General features: G+C 37.3%; 1 protein-coding gene across 4 annotated transcripts; it reads right to left on the bottom strand.

Moving 5' to 3' along the window:
* Window positions 1-8,560: 8,560 nt before the first annotated feature.
* slc35c1 (solute carrier family 35 member C1) lies at window positions 8,561-13,634 on the bottom strand. Of its 4 annotated transcripts, XR_013800567.1 has the most exons (4): window positions 13,503-13,634; window positions 12,640-13,142; window positions 9,501-10,319; window positions 8,632-9,344 (listed from the first exon to the last, which is right to left on the bottom strand). XR_013800567.1 is itself a non-coding variant. In XM_079638438.1 (3 exons), the coding sequence occupies exons 2-3, from the start codon at window positions 13,109-13,111 to the stop codon at window positions 9,748-9,750; spliced, it is 1,044 nt and encodes a 347-aa protein (XP_079494564.1). In that variant the 5' UTR covers window positions 13,112-13,142; window positions 13,503-13,634; the 3' UTR covers window positions 8,561-9,747. The 4 variants fall into 4 exon arrangements, 2 of the variants coding, with proteins under 2 accessions (XP_079494564.1, XP_079494563.1); XM_079638438.1 differs by having other exon boundaries at window positions 8,561-10,319; XR_013800568.1 differs by lacking the exon at window positions 13,503-13,634 and having other exon boundaries at window positions 8,638-9,344; window positions 12,640-13,385.
* Between the last annotated feature and the right edge of the window lie 693 nt (window positions 13,635-14,327).

Genomic DNA, 14,327 nt, shown 5'->3' on the forward strand with positions numbered 1-14,327 from the left:
GTTTGACTTATTAAAGCAACTTTTAGGAAATCAACAAGAGCTCAATGAATGGCTTCACTAAACATGGACCACAAGATTTACATGACCTGAGGCTTGTGCTGTAAGGAGTCTCTGGGAAACAGACTAACAGGAAATATGTTTTCAAAGAATAATGAGGTCTTATACATATGAAAATTTGATTCTTCATGACACATGCTTCATGACTCAAACCCTATAGTAAGCAACTTTGACAGGGAGAAAAGTCCTTCAGACAATAAACCATTTAGAGTTTGTTTAGCAGTATTTTATAACTGATACAGAACCTCACTGGCAGCCAATGGTGAAGAGAAGAACAGCCGTGTATTTAATAGCAAAGGTCTCTCCTTTCAGACATTACAGAGGAACTGGCCGGACTGTCATTTTCATCTGATGAAGATTTCAGTACTCATACTGTACCTCAGATTCTGCAGGTGAGAGAAATCTGAACATTCAGACGTCGTACGTGATGATGATTACATTTAATGTTAATGAACATACTATGTATTGTGATGCCATTCTAATTTGAATCGTTACTTGTTTAGAATCAGATCATGAAGAATCTGTCACCGTGGGTATGTTGAAAAATAAATAAAAATGATTAAATGTAATTGTCCTCTTGTTTAATTGTTAAATCTCATTATTTTTGCTCAATATGTCCAATATGTATGTTTTTTCTAATGTGTTCTCAAATAGTTAGATGCAAAAGGGTCTATAGGACATCAGTATTTTCAACATGAACACACTCTGCTTTTCTAAATTAGACTCATTAAAGATTTTTCCCTATTCACAAATCTCACTGCTGTTTGTCTGCTGATTGACACTTCCACCACCTTCAGAAAGCAGGCATAAAGAGACATGAAAAGTAGAGAAGAAGCTGAGAGCAGAATTAGGAGGAAGACCAGCGGAAGACGTCAGAAGAGGAAAAAAGAGTTAAGAGAAGGCGCCGTAAGCGGATCATGAAGAAGGTGTTGGTATATAGTCCTAGATGATGCTGGAAAACAGCAGACTGCACAGCTATGGGACGTGCTATACAGGCCTTCGTACCCACATGACATTTTCTCGGTAGCAAGAGCAACAAATGGAAGAGCGACAAAGAGGAGACAGCCACTTGATTACCAAAATGGAAGCAGGTTTGATATCCATGAAAGTGGAAAATTGTACTATTTGCCAACACTAGAAGAGGGCGTTGGCCAGTGCAAAGTGTGTCATGATTTACAAACCTGGCATGAAATTTTGGGACATTGTAACCATGAAGATGTACAGAAGCTACAATGTGTAGTAAGAGGCATGGAGATAAGAGGAAACAAAGTGAGACAGGAACAGCTATGTGAAGTGTGTACAAAAGGAAAATTAACGCAGACCAGAAACCGGGAGACAGACAGAAAGGCAAAGAAACCTAGAACTAATTCACACGGATCTGGCCAATCCCATGCCAACAGAGCAAAGAAGGACACAGATATGCACAGTCGTTTACAGATGACTATTCAGTTACTATGTACTTGTATTTCTTGAAAACTAAAGGTGACACAATACAAGCTACAGAAAAGTTTTTAGCTGACATTGCACCTTCAAGTGCAATGAGATGGAGAAATCAAGTGCATTCGTTTAGATAACGGCACTGAATTCATGAGTCGAGATTTCCAAGCGCTGTTGACAAGGAATAAGATTAGACATGAAACATCTGCGCCTTATTCACCACATCAGCGGAGAGAGGATGGAGAACACTCTTTGATATGAGCAGATGCTTACTGATAGAGAGTGAGTTACCAGATGAGTTGTAGAACTACTCTAACTATCCTAACACCGAATAAGTCCAAAAACATAGATTGGTGAAGTTCACAACAAAGACAACCAGTGAAATAGAAACACAAACATCTGAGACACACACATGATATGAAAACATGAGTCCAAAGATATTCAGGAGTGAAGTCAATGCTGATGAAAATGTGGAGGATGAACCAGATCATGGTTTTCAAAGTGGTGTTTCAGAGATTTTGCCTGGCTTATCCCAATCAGTCAGGTAGAGCTACAGAAACCATGATCAGAAAGAACCCCCCAAGAACCAGGAAGAAGCCAGCTTATCTACGGGATTTTGAAATTGAGGATGCAGAAGACAAACTGCAAACATGCATAGATTTGTGCTACAGAGCAGTACCGGTAAGTACCTCAAACATACCAGGATGCCATAACATCAACAAAATCCAGGCAATGGAAGGATGCTATGGACAAAGAAATGCGATCATTGGAGGAGAACAAGACCTTCACACTCACTAAATTACCACCAGGAAAACAACCAGTTGGAGGATGATGGGTTTACCCACTTAAAAGAGACGTTGACGGATCTGAAAAATACAAGGCAAGATTCGTGGTAAAAGGTTACAGTCAGAAAGAAGGGACTGACTATGATGAAACATTCTCACCCACAGCTGATATGACAAGTGTGAGAGTGGTTATGCAGAAAGCAGCACAAGAAAACCTGATCTTGCCCCAGATGGACGTTGAGACTGCTTACTTGCATGCACCAATAGATCACGAAATCTATATGGAACAACCGGAGGGTTATGAGCAAAAATCAGAAAAAGATGGTATGTATGGAAGCTAAAGAATTCTCTCTATGGCCATAAGCAATCTGGCAGAAACTGGAATGCTGTGTTACATGTATGTTTGACTGAGAACGGTTTTACAGAACCCAGCTGACAATTGTGTACACAAAAGAAAAATCCGATGGGAAAGTAATCCTGATTGTATGGGTTGATGATTTAATCATAGCTGCTGACAGTGAAAGTGTTCAGGAAAGTGTAAAAGGAATACTCACAGAAAGGTTTAAAATGTAGGCATAGATTTTGAACAGGCAGAGGGTCTAGTCAAAATGTCACAGGAAAGATATGTGAGAAGAATACTAGATCGTTTCGACATGCAGAACTGTAAATCTAGGAAAACTCCATGTGAAACAAAGCTTGATTATACAGAAAACGCTGAAAAAATGAAAGAGCCAAAGACGTTCAGGGAGGCACTGCAAAACCCAACAAGTTAAGCTAACTCATTTCATTTGAGGGAACTGATTACCTCAATTCAATTAAGTTTATAAAAAACAATAGTTATGAGTACTAGTTTAATCGAGTCCACTAAAACAATGATATTTCTTAATACACAATTAAACTTTACACTGCAGTTAAATACTTTATATAGCTGAAACTTCATAATGAGTAAAAACAGTGAAATTGCAAACTTTAAATGAACTCAGAGCACTTGCAGTTCCTGCTAGCTCACAATATCACATGGAATCACATACAGAAACGATTTATTTAGCAATAAAACATCCATCAATACATAATTCAGTGCTGATGCAGTCACTTTTTGAGTATTAAAAGGAGAATAACTGGGGTGTGTTTGACTTATTAAAGCAACTTTTAGGAAATCAACAAGAGCTCAATGAATGGCTTCACTAAACATGGACCACAAGATTTACATGACCTGAGGCTTGTGCTGTAAGGAGTCTCTGGGAAACAGACTAACAGGAAATATGTTTTCAAAGAATAATGAGGTCTTATACATATGAAAATTTGATTCTTCATGACACATGCTTCATGACTCAAACCCTATAGTAAGCAACTTTGACAGGGAGAAAAGTCCTTCAGACAATAAACCATTTAGAGTTTGTTTAGCAGTATTTTATAACTGATACAGAACCTCACTGGCAGCCAATGGTGAAGAGAAGAACAGCCGTGTATTTAATAGCAAAGGTCTCTCCTTTCAGACATTACAGAGGAACTGGCCGGACTGTCATTTTCATCTGATGAAGATTTCAGTACTCATACTGTACCTCAGATTCTGCAGGTGAGAGAAATCTGAACATTCAGACGTCGTACGTGATGATGATTACATTTAATGTTAATGAACATACTATGTATTGTGATGCCATTCTAATTTGAATCGTTACTTGTTTAGAATCAGATCATGAAGAATCTGTCACCGTGGGTATGTTGAAAAATAAATAAAAATGATTAAATGTAATTGTCCTCTTGTTTAATTGTTAAATCTCATTATTTTTGCTCAATATGTCCAATATGTATGTTTTTTCTAATGTGTTCTCAAATAGTTAGATGCAAAAGGGTCTATAGGACATCAGTATTTTCAACATGAACACACTCTGCTTTTCTAAATTAGACTCATTAAAGATTTTTCCCTATTCACAAATCTCACTGCTGTTTGTCTGCTGATTGACACTTCCACCACCTTCAGAAAGCAGGCATAAAGAGACATGAAAAGTAGAGAAGAAGCTGAGAGCAGAATTAGGAGGAAGACCAGCGGAAGACGTCAGAAGAGGAAAAAAGAGTTAAGAGAAGGCGCCGTAAGCGGATCATGAAGAAGGTGTTGGTATATAGGCTTAGATAGGAGCCGCTGTAGGAGCAGGAGCCGCCGCTGTTGCAGGAGCTGCAGTGTTCACCGGTGGACTCGCAGTTACTGCTGCTATAATGGCAAAAGGTGCTGTTCTTGTAGGCTCAAAAGTTATTGCAGATAAAGTCAGGAATAAGAAAAAAGGTAAACGACACACAATGAACCCTTGCAATTACTGTCTCTTACCATTCTTGACAACTGTTTACACTAACACAGCTCCTTTTATCTACACCCTCAGAAGAAAAGGTTCTATGTAGAATATTAAAGGGGACATAATAAATCTGACTTTTTCCATGTTTAATATACACTTTACAATAAGGTTTGTTAGTTACAGTGCTATGCATAAGTTTAGACACCCATGCTAAAGTTGACTAAAAAGAGGAATAAAAAATCATCTTTTGGAAATTGAACTTAATGCCTTAATTTAAAAAAATAGGAAAAATCCAACCTTTAAGGACACCAATTTTCTTTGTGAATGAATAATGTATCGTAAATAAATAAATGTTCTTCCTTAAAATACAGGGTGCATAAGTTTGGACACCCCTATGTTAAATTCCCATAGAGGCAGGCAGATTTTTATTTTTAAAGGCCAGTTACTATATGGATCCAGGATACTCTGCATTGTGATAAAGTTCCCTTGGCCTTTGGAATTAAAATAGCCCCACATCATCACATACCCTTCACCATACCTGGAGATTGGCATGGAGTACTTTCCATAAGATCATCTCTCAATGCAAATCAAACCAGCTGTTAGGCTAACTGAAATAAAACCATGCCAATCTCCAGGTATGGTGAAGGCTATGTGATGATGTGGGGATATTTTAATTCCAAAGGCCAAGGGAACTTTATCAGGATGCAGAGTATCCTGGATCCATATAGTAACTGGCCTTTAAAAATAAAAATCTGCCTGCCTCTATGGGAATTTAACATAGGGGTGTCCAAACTTATGCACCCTGTATTTTAAGGAAGAACATTTATTTATTTACGATACATTATTCATTCACAAAGAAAATTGGTGTCCTTAAAGGTTGGATTTTTCCTATTTTTTTAAATTAAGGCATTAAGTTCAATTTCCAAAAGATGATTTTTTTATTCCTCTTTTTAGTCAACTTTAGCATGGGTGTCTAAACTTATGCATAGCACTGTAACTACATTAGTTAACATGGACTAATAATGAATTGCACGTATACAGCATTTATTAATCTTTGTTAATGTTCATTTCAACATTTACTAATACTTTACTAAAATCTTGTTAATGGAGAACTCCGGTCAATTTTAACATTGAGCTCAATTTTTAGTAAATTTGGAGTGCTGTCAATCATAGGTAATCATAGGTAACTAAGATGATTTTTTTTACAAATATCCATCAGAGCTGATATTCTCAAAACACCACACAGCACCGTCTTCGGCTGACAGCTGACAGTCTGAGTCTCCACTGTTGCTTAGTTACCTATGATCACGCGCGTGAACTCGACAATCGACCACTGTGGACTTCGAACGAAAACAGGAAGTAAATACAGGTATGTGCGCTTGTTGAATTAACATCATTTTTATTAATATCTTTCACATCTAATGCAGTCAGATTCACCGTGTTCACTCTGAAGGAATCATCTAACATGGCTGGGCACGTGTAATGACACATCAAAGATGTTAAGAGGCTAAAAGCAGGTTTAAAACTCGCCCCATTCAAGTCAATAGGGTGCTAATTTTAAAAAGAGGATAACACAGTGTAGGCAACACCGATTTTTGTCGTTGTTCTCTGTATTGACAGCACTCCAAATTTACAAAAAATTGAGCTCAATGTTAAAATTGACAAGAGTTCTCCTTTAACGTTAGTTCATGCACTGTGAACTAACATGAACTAACAATGATCAGCTGTATTTCTTTTAACTAACGTTAACAAAGATTAACAAATACAGTAACAAATGTATTGCTCATGGTTAGTTCATGTTAGTTAATACATAAACTAATGAGCCTTATTGTAAAGTGTTACCATCTTCTCAACCACCACCAATGTGCAGCATCCACCTGGATGATATGACGGCAGCCATATTGCGCCAGAACGCCCACCACACACCAACTTACTGGTGGAGAGGAGACAGTGATGAAGCCAATCAGTATATGGGATGATTAGGAGGCCATGAAAGACAGAGGACACTGGGCATATTTTGGCCAGTATTTGGGCATATTTTGGGATTTTTAATGACCACAGAGAGTCAGGACCTCGGTTTAACGTCTCATCCGAAGGACGCTATAATTAAGTGCTATAATAGGGTCCCTGGTGCATCTACCAACCCAGAAAACATGAAAAGTGACAACCCAGTAACTTTGTTTTGTGAGACTGGAAAAACTGGTTGGAGAGATAGACTGGTCTATGAGACAAAGGACCTTGCTGGAAATTAACATTTGACTACCCCCCTCTTCCCCTGAGACGAAAGTCTCACCTTATCTACATTTCATTCTCTCTCTCAGGGACACCTACAACTCACATACAAATGGATATGGTTTAATGTGAATGATTATCATTGAGTTGTGTGTTTAGTATCATTTAAAATGTCTCAGAGTGAGTGATACAAATGTCTCATTTCCAAATAAGTTAAACAAAAGGAAATCAGGTTTTGAGAAGTTTAGAGAAACTGGCACACAAAGGAAGGTTGTCTCTAGGCAAATGGTCAGCTAGCCCCAAAAGGTGTCAACTTTGAATGTAAATTCCCATTGTTAACCATGTGAAAGAGGTTTTTTAATGGAATTTAATGGAATTTAATGGAATGCGGCAGAAGAATCGGGGCGCTTTCTATATCCTATATCCTATACGCAAGAAACCTTCCCCGTATTATTGGAAACCCTCATTGGACGAATATAGCGCGGCTTACAGTTTCGGTAAGCCTTTCTCTGCAAGCATGTCAAAAAATAAGCTGATCAGATTTCACTCCCCTTCTGACATAGTAAGGGGATATTATTATTATATTACCGCCCCTTAATCTACACGTTTCCACCCACGGCACCACCATTTGGTTTTCGGAAGCGACAACGGTGTAACCAGTTCTAATGCAATGGCAAAAGTTCGAGCAAAACAACCAAACTGTTCTGTCGTAAGTTTAATCTACTTGTCCACACGAGACCAGATTTAAGTTTTGTCGTCAGTAAACTATCTCAGTATTTTGCTGAACCAACAGAACAGCACTGGAACACAGTAAAACGTGTTCAGGTACCTTAAAGTCACAGCAGAACAGCAATTATGCTTCAGGAGAAATGACACAGAGAGGCTATGTCTGAGAGTGTATAGTGACGCTGACTGGGCATCTGATACAAAAGACAGACGTATACTTCAGGATACTGTGTTAATCTGAGTGAATACCATTTCATAAGAGAAATTGTAAATGATCGCAACTTGGCAAGGTTATCTTGGAATATTGTTCTACAGAGACAATGGTAGCTGACATTATGACAAAGCCAGCCACCAAGCAGAAGTTAAAGAGGTTTACTCGAGACATGTTTGGAACATAAAAGTGAAAAAAATTATGTATACACCAATTTATGAAAAGGAGAAAATTATTTGGTGTTTAATTTGTTGTTTTGGTAATACAAAAGAGTGAGCTAAGAGTGAGTGGGGGTGTTAAACGTATTGCACCCTTATACATTGTATTACGGTATTGACTACCTATAATTTTATTTGGAGGTATACGGTTTGTACGTGATGACGCTACGTTTTACGTCACATTTTTTTCTAAGTTGAGAGAAAAGTGAACTGATGTTATGTTCAAGTGAAGGTTGCTAAATAAAATGCTACTAAAAGGATAAACAGCACTAAGCAATGTTTCGTTGGTTTTCCTACATGTGAGTGAAGGTGAATGGAGCACTCGGATGCTCAACAAAATATCTGGCTGATTTTTCATTTGTTGACATGGCATGGTTAGATTCAGATGGTAATTATTATATATTAAGTTGAGTGTCGTCCTTAAGAGTTAATCACCATATTTATAAAGAAACCATCATATTAAAAAAAAATATGATATTAATCATATCATATAATAAAATATATAATGTTATATAACTTTTAAAGTTATAAAGTATATTTATGTATATCTATCTATATAAAAGTATGTGGAGACCTCGTTCAAAAAATCATAAATACTCAATATTTGTGTCTTGTCTCATTTATCAGTATCTGTTAACTCATGTATAAATGGCCAGAAATCCAAACCAGACATTGTTGTAATTAGATTTTTAGTGTCCTATAACAGAACATGATGCAGATGCATCAAAAATTATCGAATAAATAACACCATCCCAAGGAACAGGTTAATCCCGATCTGTTGCTTTGTCTTTTAACCCTGTAAGCAATCATGTTACTCAACTTCACAATAGAGATGTCCTCCTTAAACAAACAAGTCTGCAACAAGTTTAAAAGTTTTCAAAAATTAATATTTTGTCATCAATTACTCACCCTCATGTCATTCCAAACCCATAAGACTTTCATTCATTTTTGGAACATAAATTAATATACATGAAATTAATGTAATAATCAAATATTTATGTCCCTCTGTTGAAAATTATGACAGTTCAACACTAACCCAAAACTCTGACTGTTCAAAACATTCATAAAGAGATTATAAAAGAAATCCATATGAATCGAGCGTTTTAATCTACGTTTTCTGAAGAGACACGATCCCTATATGATGAAAAGATTTAACTGGGCAATTAAACATTCATCAGCAAACATAATCACTCCAATATGGAAACGGAAGCTCAACTGTATTTGCTTTACTCTCAAGAAAGAACCTCATTGGTTCTCATTTGTCAGGCAAGCATGCTTGAGCTTCTGTTTACCAAATTTGAATGCTCCATGCATTGAAATGTATAGTATCCACATTCAACCCCTCCAAACATGTCAACGTGTCTTCCATCTTGGAACGGTTAACATGAGGCTGTTTATCACTCACAACTAACAAATATATTAATTGTCATTGCTGTTTGTGTTTATTACAGTTTTATTATTATTCTGGTGTGATGTCTCCAGATCTTCAAGCAGAAGCAACTGGATGAAATAATCTGAATGATCAGTCCACTATCTGACTTGATGCAAGCTGAAATTAAACCACAGCATTTTTTTGTCAGATTTGTAAGTACTTCATCTGTCAGGCACAGCAACTATGTTGCTGGAAATATGGTGTTGTACAAATAAGTTAGAGTATTATTAAAAAGGTTTTAATAATAATAATGTACACTACAAAGGAAATGTTTTACATCAAATATTCAAATGCCCATAAAATATACATATATATAGATGTGCTAGACAGTCTCTACAACAAAATAATTCCCAAAATATTGTCACACCCCTGGGTCATCTTTAGTTTTCTCTGTGTTTGTGATTTGGGCATCCACAGGCACTTGCTCTTTCTTCATCTCAAGTCCTTTGACCCAGGTGTAGGCACAAGATCCACCCAGCACCATCATATTGCTTGTCCACCAGAGCAAACTCTTGTCGGACGCCCAGTAGACGACTGCCAACACAGTCTGTGCACAGGATTTGGCTGTGCCGGACACATTGTGCGTCAATGGACTGGTGAATTTGATCTGAAGTCCCGTCACGTATCCAATTGCAAAGCCGAAGACTCCACCCAAAGTCATCATGCCCCAAAAATGTAAATCTGTTAATCGTTCAAACTCAAACAAGCTTTTAAATTCCCCTAAAATGACCATAAGGGGAATAAAAAGTACACTAGCATTGAGGTTGTTGTAGAAGGAGAGCTTCCAGATATTTCCATCCACCACTGGCAACACTTTCTTTGTGTAGATGGCATTGAGAGATACACAAAGGCTGGCAACTACACCGAAAATGACGCCTGTCCAAGAAAGGGAACCTGCCACAGATTCTTGGTCCACACCCAGCCAGAATCCACCTGAGGGCAAAGAACAAAGCACAAACTGTCAGCACTCCTTTTTTGCAGCAGACACCATTGTGTTGATGAACGGGATCCTCACAGTCGCTGGGAAAGTATATATGTATATATATAAAATATGACAACGATGTATTAAGAAAGGAACGTTTTTTTCCTTTCTTGATATTCTTGATATCAAGAATTAAATTGTTGATATCAAAAAATGTAATTGTTGATATCAAGAATTCATATCCTGGAAATGAATAAAAGGCTTGCCATACCCACACTGTACACGTAATATGCCTGTGCATGATGTACTGAGAGTGATAATGATACTGATCCTCTGTTTTGATATTGTCATAGACTATCCTATTTATTGTAGCATTATAATGTTTATTAAAAGTTTATAGTTATAGTCCACTCTAACGAACACAAATATTCTGTTTATTATAATTGTGTGCTGCCATTGTCATCTACCACTTTTAAAAGTCGTGTGGATTCTGATATGCTCTCCATGTTTTTATTTGACGTTATCCTTATAGACTCTGATGTCATGCTAACGTGTGTCAAAAAACTCTTGCGAGCGCAAGGCGCACGTGTCGGATTCTGCAGTTGCGCGCAGTTGCTCCACCGACTGCGCTGATCAAAAGCATGATGGGAAACGACTTGCTGACGACACTGCTTAATGCTCATTGGTTTACACAACCCGTGATGTATTGTTCTCGTTTGAATTTAAAACTCTGATTATTAGACACTACAGTAATAATTTCACAATTATAAATGTGTGAGTATTACCGAACTCTCTGACAGTGTGATCCCTATATGGGTTATTTGATTGTTGTCATATTTATAAAACATGTCTGTAAAAGCAACAGAACTTAAATTACATCCAGTTCATTAGCAACACCGTGCACGAGTGTGAATCTGCGATATCCGCCTTTGACCTCGTAGGTGTCTGATCCACTGCGAGAAGAGAGAACTGTCCGGCTTGCATGCCCTTTTTTCACTCCTCCCATCACTGCAGCCGCCTACTCTCGCATACATTTCAGGCGAGGCAAAGCGCATCTCAAACAAGCCTATTGTTTTGATATCAACAATTAAATTCTTGATATCAAGAAAGGAAAAATATGACAACAATCAAATAACCCATATAGAGATCACACTGTCAGAGAGTTTGGGAATACTCGCATATAATTTATACACATAAAAACACGAAATCAGAGTTTTAAATTCGAACATTTAAAAAGAGAACAATACATCACGGTTGTTTAAACCAATGAATTTAAGCATTAAGCAGTGTGGTCAGCAAGTCGTTTCCCTTCGTGCTTTTGATCAGCGCAGTCGGTGGGGAGCAACTGCGCTCGACTGCAGAATCCGACACGTGCGCCTTGCGCTCGCGAGAGTTTTTTGACATACGTCAGCATGACATCAGAGCAAGGCGGACCACACTCGGACACTTTTCTAACCGGCATGCATCTCGCGTTGATCACCAGTGATCGGTTCTGCGCAGATTTTGCTCATCTCAAACAAGCCTAAGCCTTGAGATTAATTTCTCGCGAGAGAAGCAGCGCGATTCACTACAGAATATTACGAGATTGAAAAATATAAAGAATTTAAACTAATTTACACAGCAAGAAGAAAATAGCGGTCTATGAAAGAGGACACCTAAAATAAAAAAGTCTTGCTATATCAGTGCAATTCAATTAAACTGTGCATAATAATAATTGATATACTAAAATTATACATGTGTGATCGATTAAGGGTACAATAATTACACAAATTATTTCTAAATAAGCATTACTAAAAGCCGGACGATTTTGTCTGTAAAAAATCATTTGCTGTGTAGTGATCTTTAATTTGGAGTTGAAACAGGGGGAGTGACTTCAACGCATCAGACACTTTGTGTCACATGTGTCACTTTGCTCACAGCTGATTGGTCCGAATTCTGTTTGCAACCTCAACCTGCCCCGGAAGCGTAAGTTACTATGGCGATGAACACTGCTAAACTGTCTATGGCTAAAAGCCAAACCACTTTCACGGTACCTAACACCTAGGGTTGGCGCAAACTAAACTGAATCATATCGGACTAGCCACCTAAACCAGCTTCATGGAATAGGCCCTTGGTGTAGACTTATTTTTTTAGAATCAAAATTAACATTATTTTTATTTTAAGTGTGCATATTTACTTGCCTCGCGATTCGATTAATTATAACTTTAGATGTTTTAAAACTAACATTGTTAAACGTGTTAATAATTATTTTTATGTGTACTTTGAGGAAACGTGTTTTCATTTGTGTAGTAAGTGTGTGTGGTAAGAGAGATGGGGAGGGTTGATACTCACCTAGAATGACTCCACAACACAGCACTGCGTACAAGGACGTTGATTGTTTTAGAACAGTGTAGGACAAAAGGACATTAAATACGGTGGAAAGCGAGCGGCCAACCGTATAGAAAGCAACTCCCACATGTTTTAGGCACAGGTTGTTGAATGTGATCATGCTGATGAACACGATCGTCAAAGGCAACATCTCTCTGGACACTCTCAAATCAAATTTTAAAGTCGGGAAATCCACGTATCCAGGACAAAAGTTTGCGAGAAAGTTCATGAGCAAACATAGTCCAACGCTAACAACACACTGGAAAAATGTGATGAAGACAGGCGCATCTAGGTCCTTGTTGTCTAACAGGTCGTTGTTCAGGAATACCATGGATATCGAAACGAACCAGTAGAGAGTCACGACCAAACCGATTTTTGTCGCTCTCAGAATAAAGGTCTCTTCTTTGTCCCCCGGACGGGTGTCTGTGAAGGCCATTCTTAATATTCTGGATCGTTTGAGTTGGGACCTGTTCATGTTTCAGGAATAAAGGAAGAGGAACAATATACATTAACATTAGTTACTTCATAATAACAGCAACATTTCGCGCCGGCTCCCTGTGAATCTCTGAGCTGGACATGAGAAAAGCATAGACAGTATAGGAGAAAAGCGACAGGCGATAGCCAGAGTGCTCGACTACTTCCCTGTTCCGCGTTTCTTAAAGTGATACCCTCACCTAACAATAAAAAAATAAAACTGCACAACGTAGACTCTTACAATAAAACAAATACTAGGGGAGCGTTTTCATATGCTTAACCATTTATTTTCTTACCTACACAACAACAACAAAAATTAAAACGTATGTTTGAATTTGATGCTTGAGTCTTACCTTACTTTGGACGTCTGACTTGCTCCAAACCATTTGCATTGCACATTAGTAGGCTACATCAGGAAGTATTTTTATTTTGAACTCCTCCTTTCTCTTAAGACAATCCATAGTAGGTCTACGAGTTTGATTGTTATCACTAGAACAAATTGAATATCTGTAAACACAGACTTCAGTCACATAAAAAACGACGAGATGAAAAAACCCACAATTTAAATGTGCTATATGAGTCTAACATAGAAAGCAAATTTCTGGATCTTCACCAATAAAAAACAAACTAGACAATCTCCCAATACATAGTGTATAGTTTCCTCCCAGCTATTACAAGTTATACATTTATTCCAAAAGATTTGTATTAAATTACAACAATAAAAAAATAAATGTTCTACAGTTTCTATCTCAGCCTTAATGAATAACATACATTTGAGTTAACGGTATCAGAGGTCAGATATATAATTTTATATCTGACACATTTTAAAATGCACATTTTTGCATTTTAGGGCTATGGGAAATAAAATGTAGGTTACTTACCCCTAATTTCACATTTGTATTATTAAATATTATTATTTTTGTTCTTTTACTAACAAAATTAATGATACTGGTATCATTTTAATAACTTTATTTTAGAGCATTTTAGAGCTTTATGGCAGAAGTTATCATAATTCAAAATAATTATTTGTCAATGATATCTAGGTATCTGCTTATAGGTTATGAACAATAGTAGCCTAAAACATTTAGAAGCTACTTCCATATTCAAAACAAAAGTGTGTAGCTTCCCTAAACAGATTATTTAGCATTAATGTAATTTTCAGATTAAGTAGACTTCAA

Source organism: Phoxinus phoxinus, assembly GCF_949152265.1.
Source record: "Phoxinus phoxinus genome assembly, chromosome: 2".
In the NCBI taxonomy this organism is placed as follows: domain Eukaryota; kingdom Metazoa; phylum Chordata; class Actinopteri; order Cypriniformes; family Leuciscidae; genus Phoxinus; species Phoxinus phoxinus.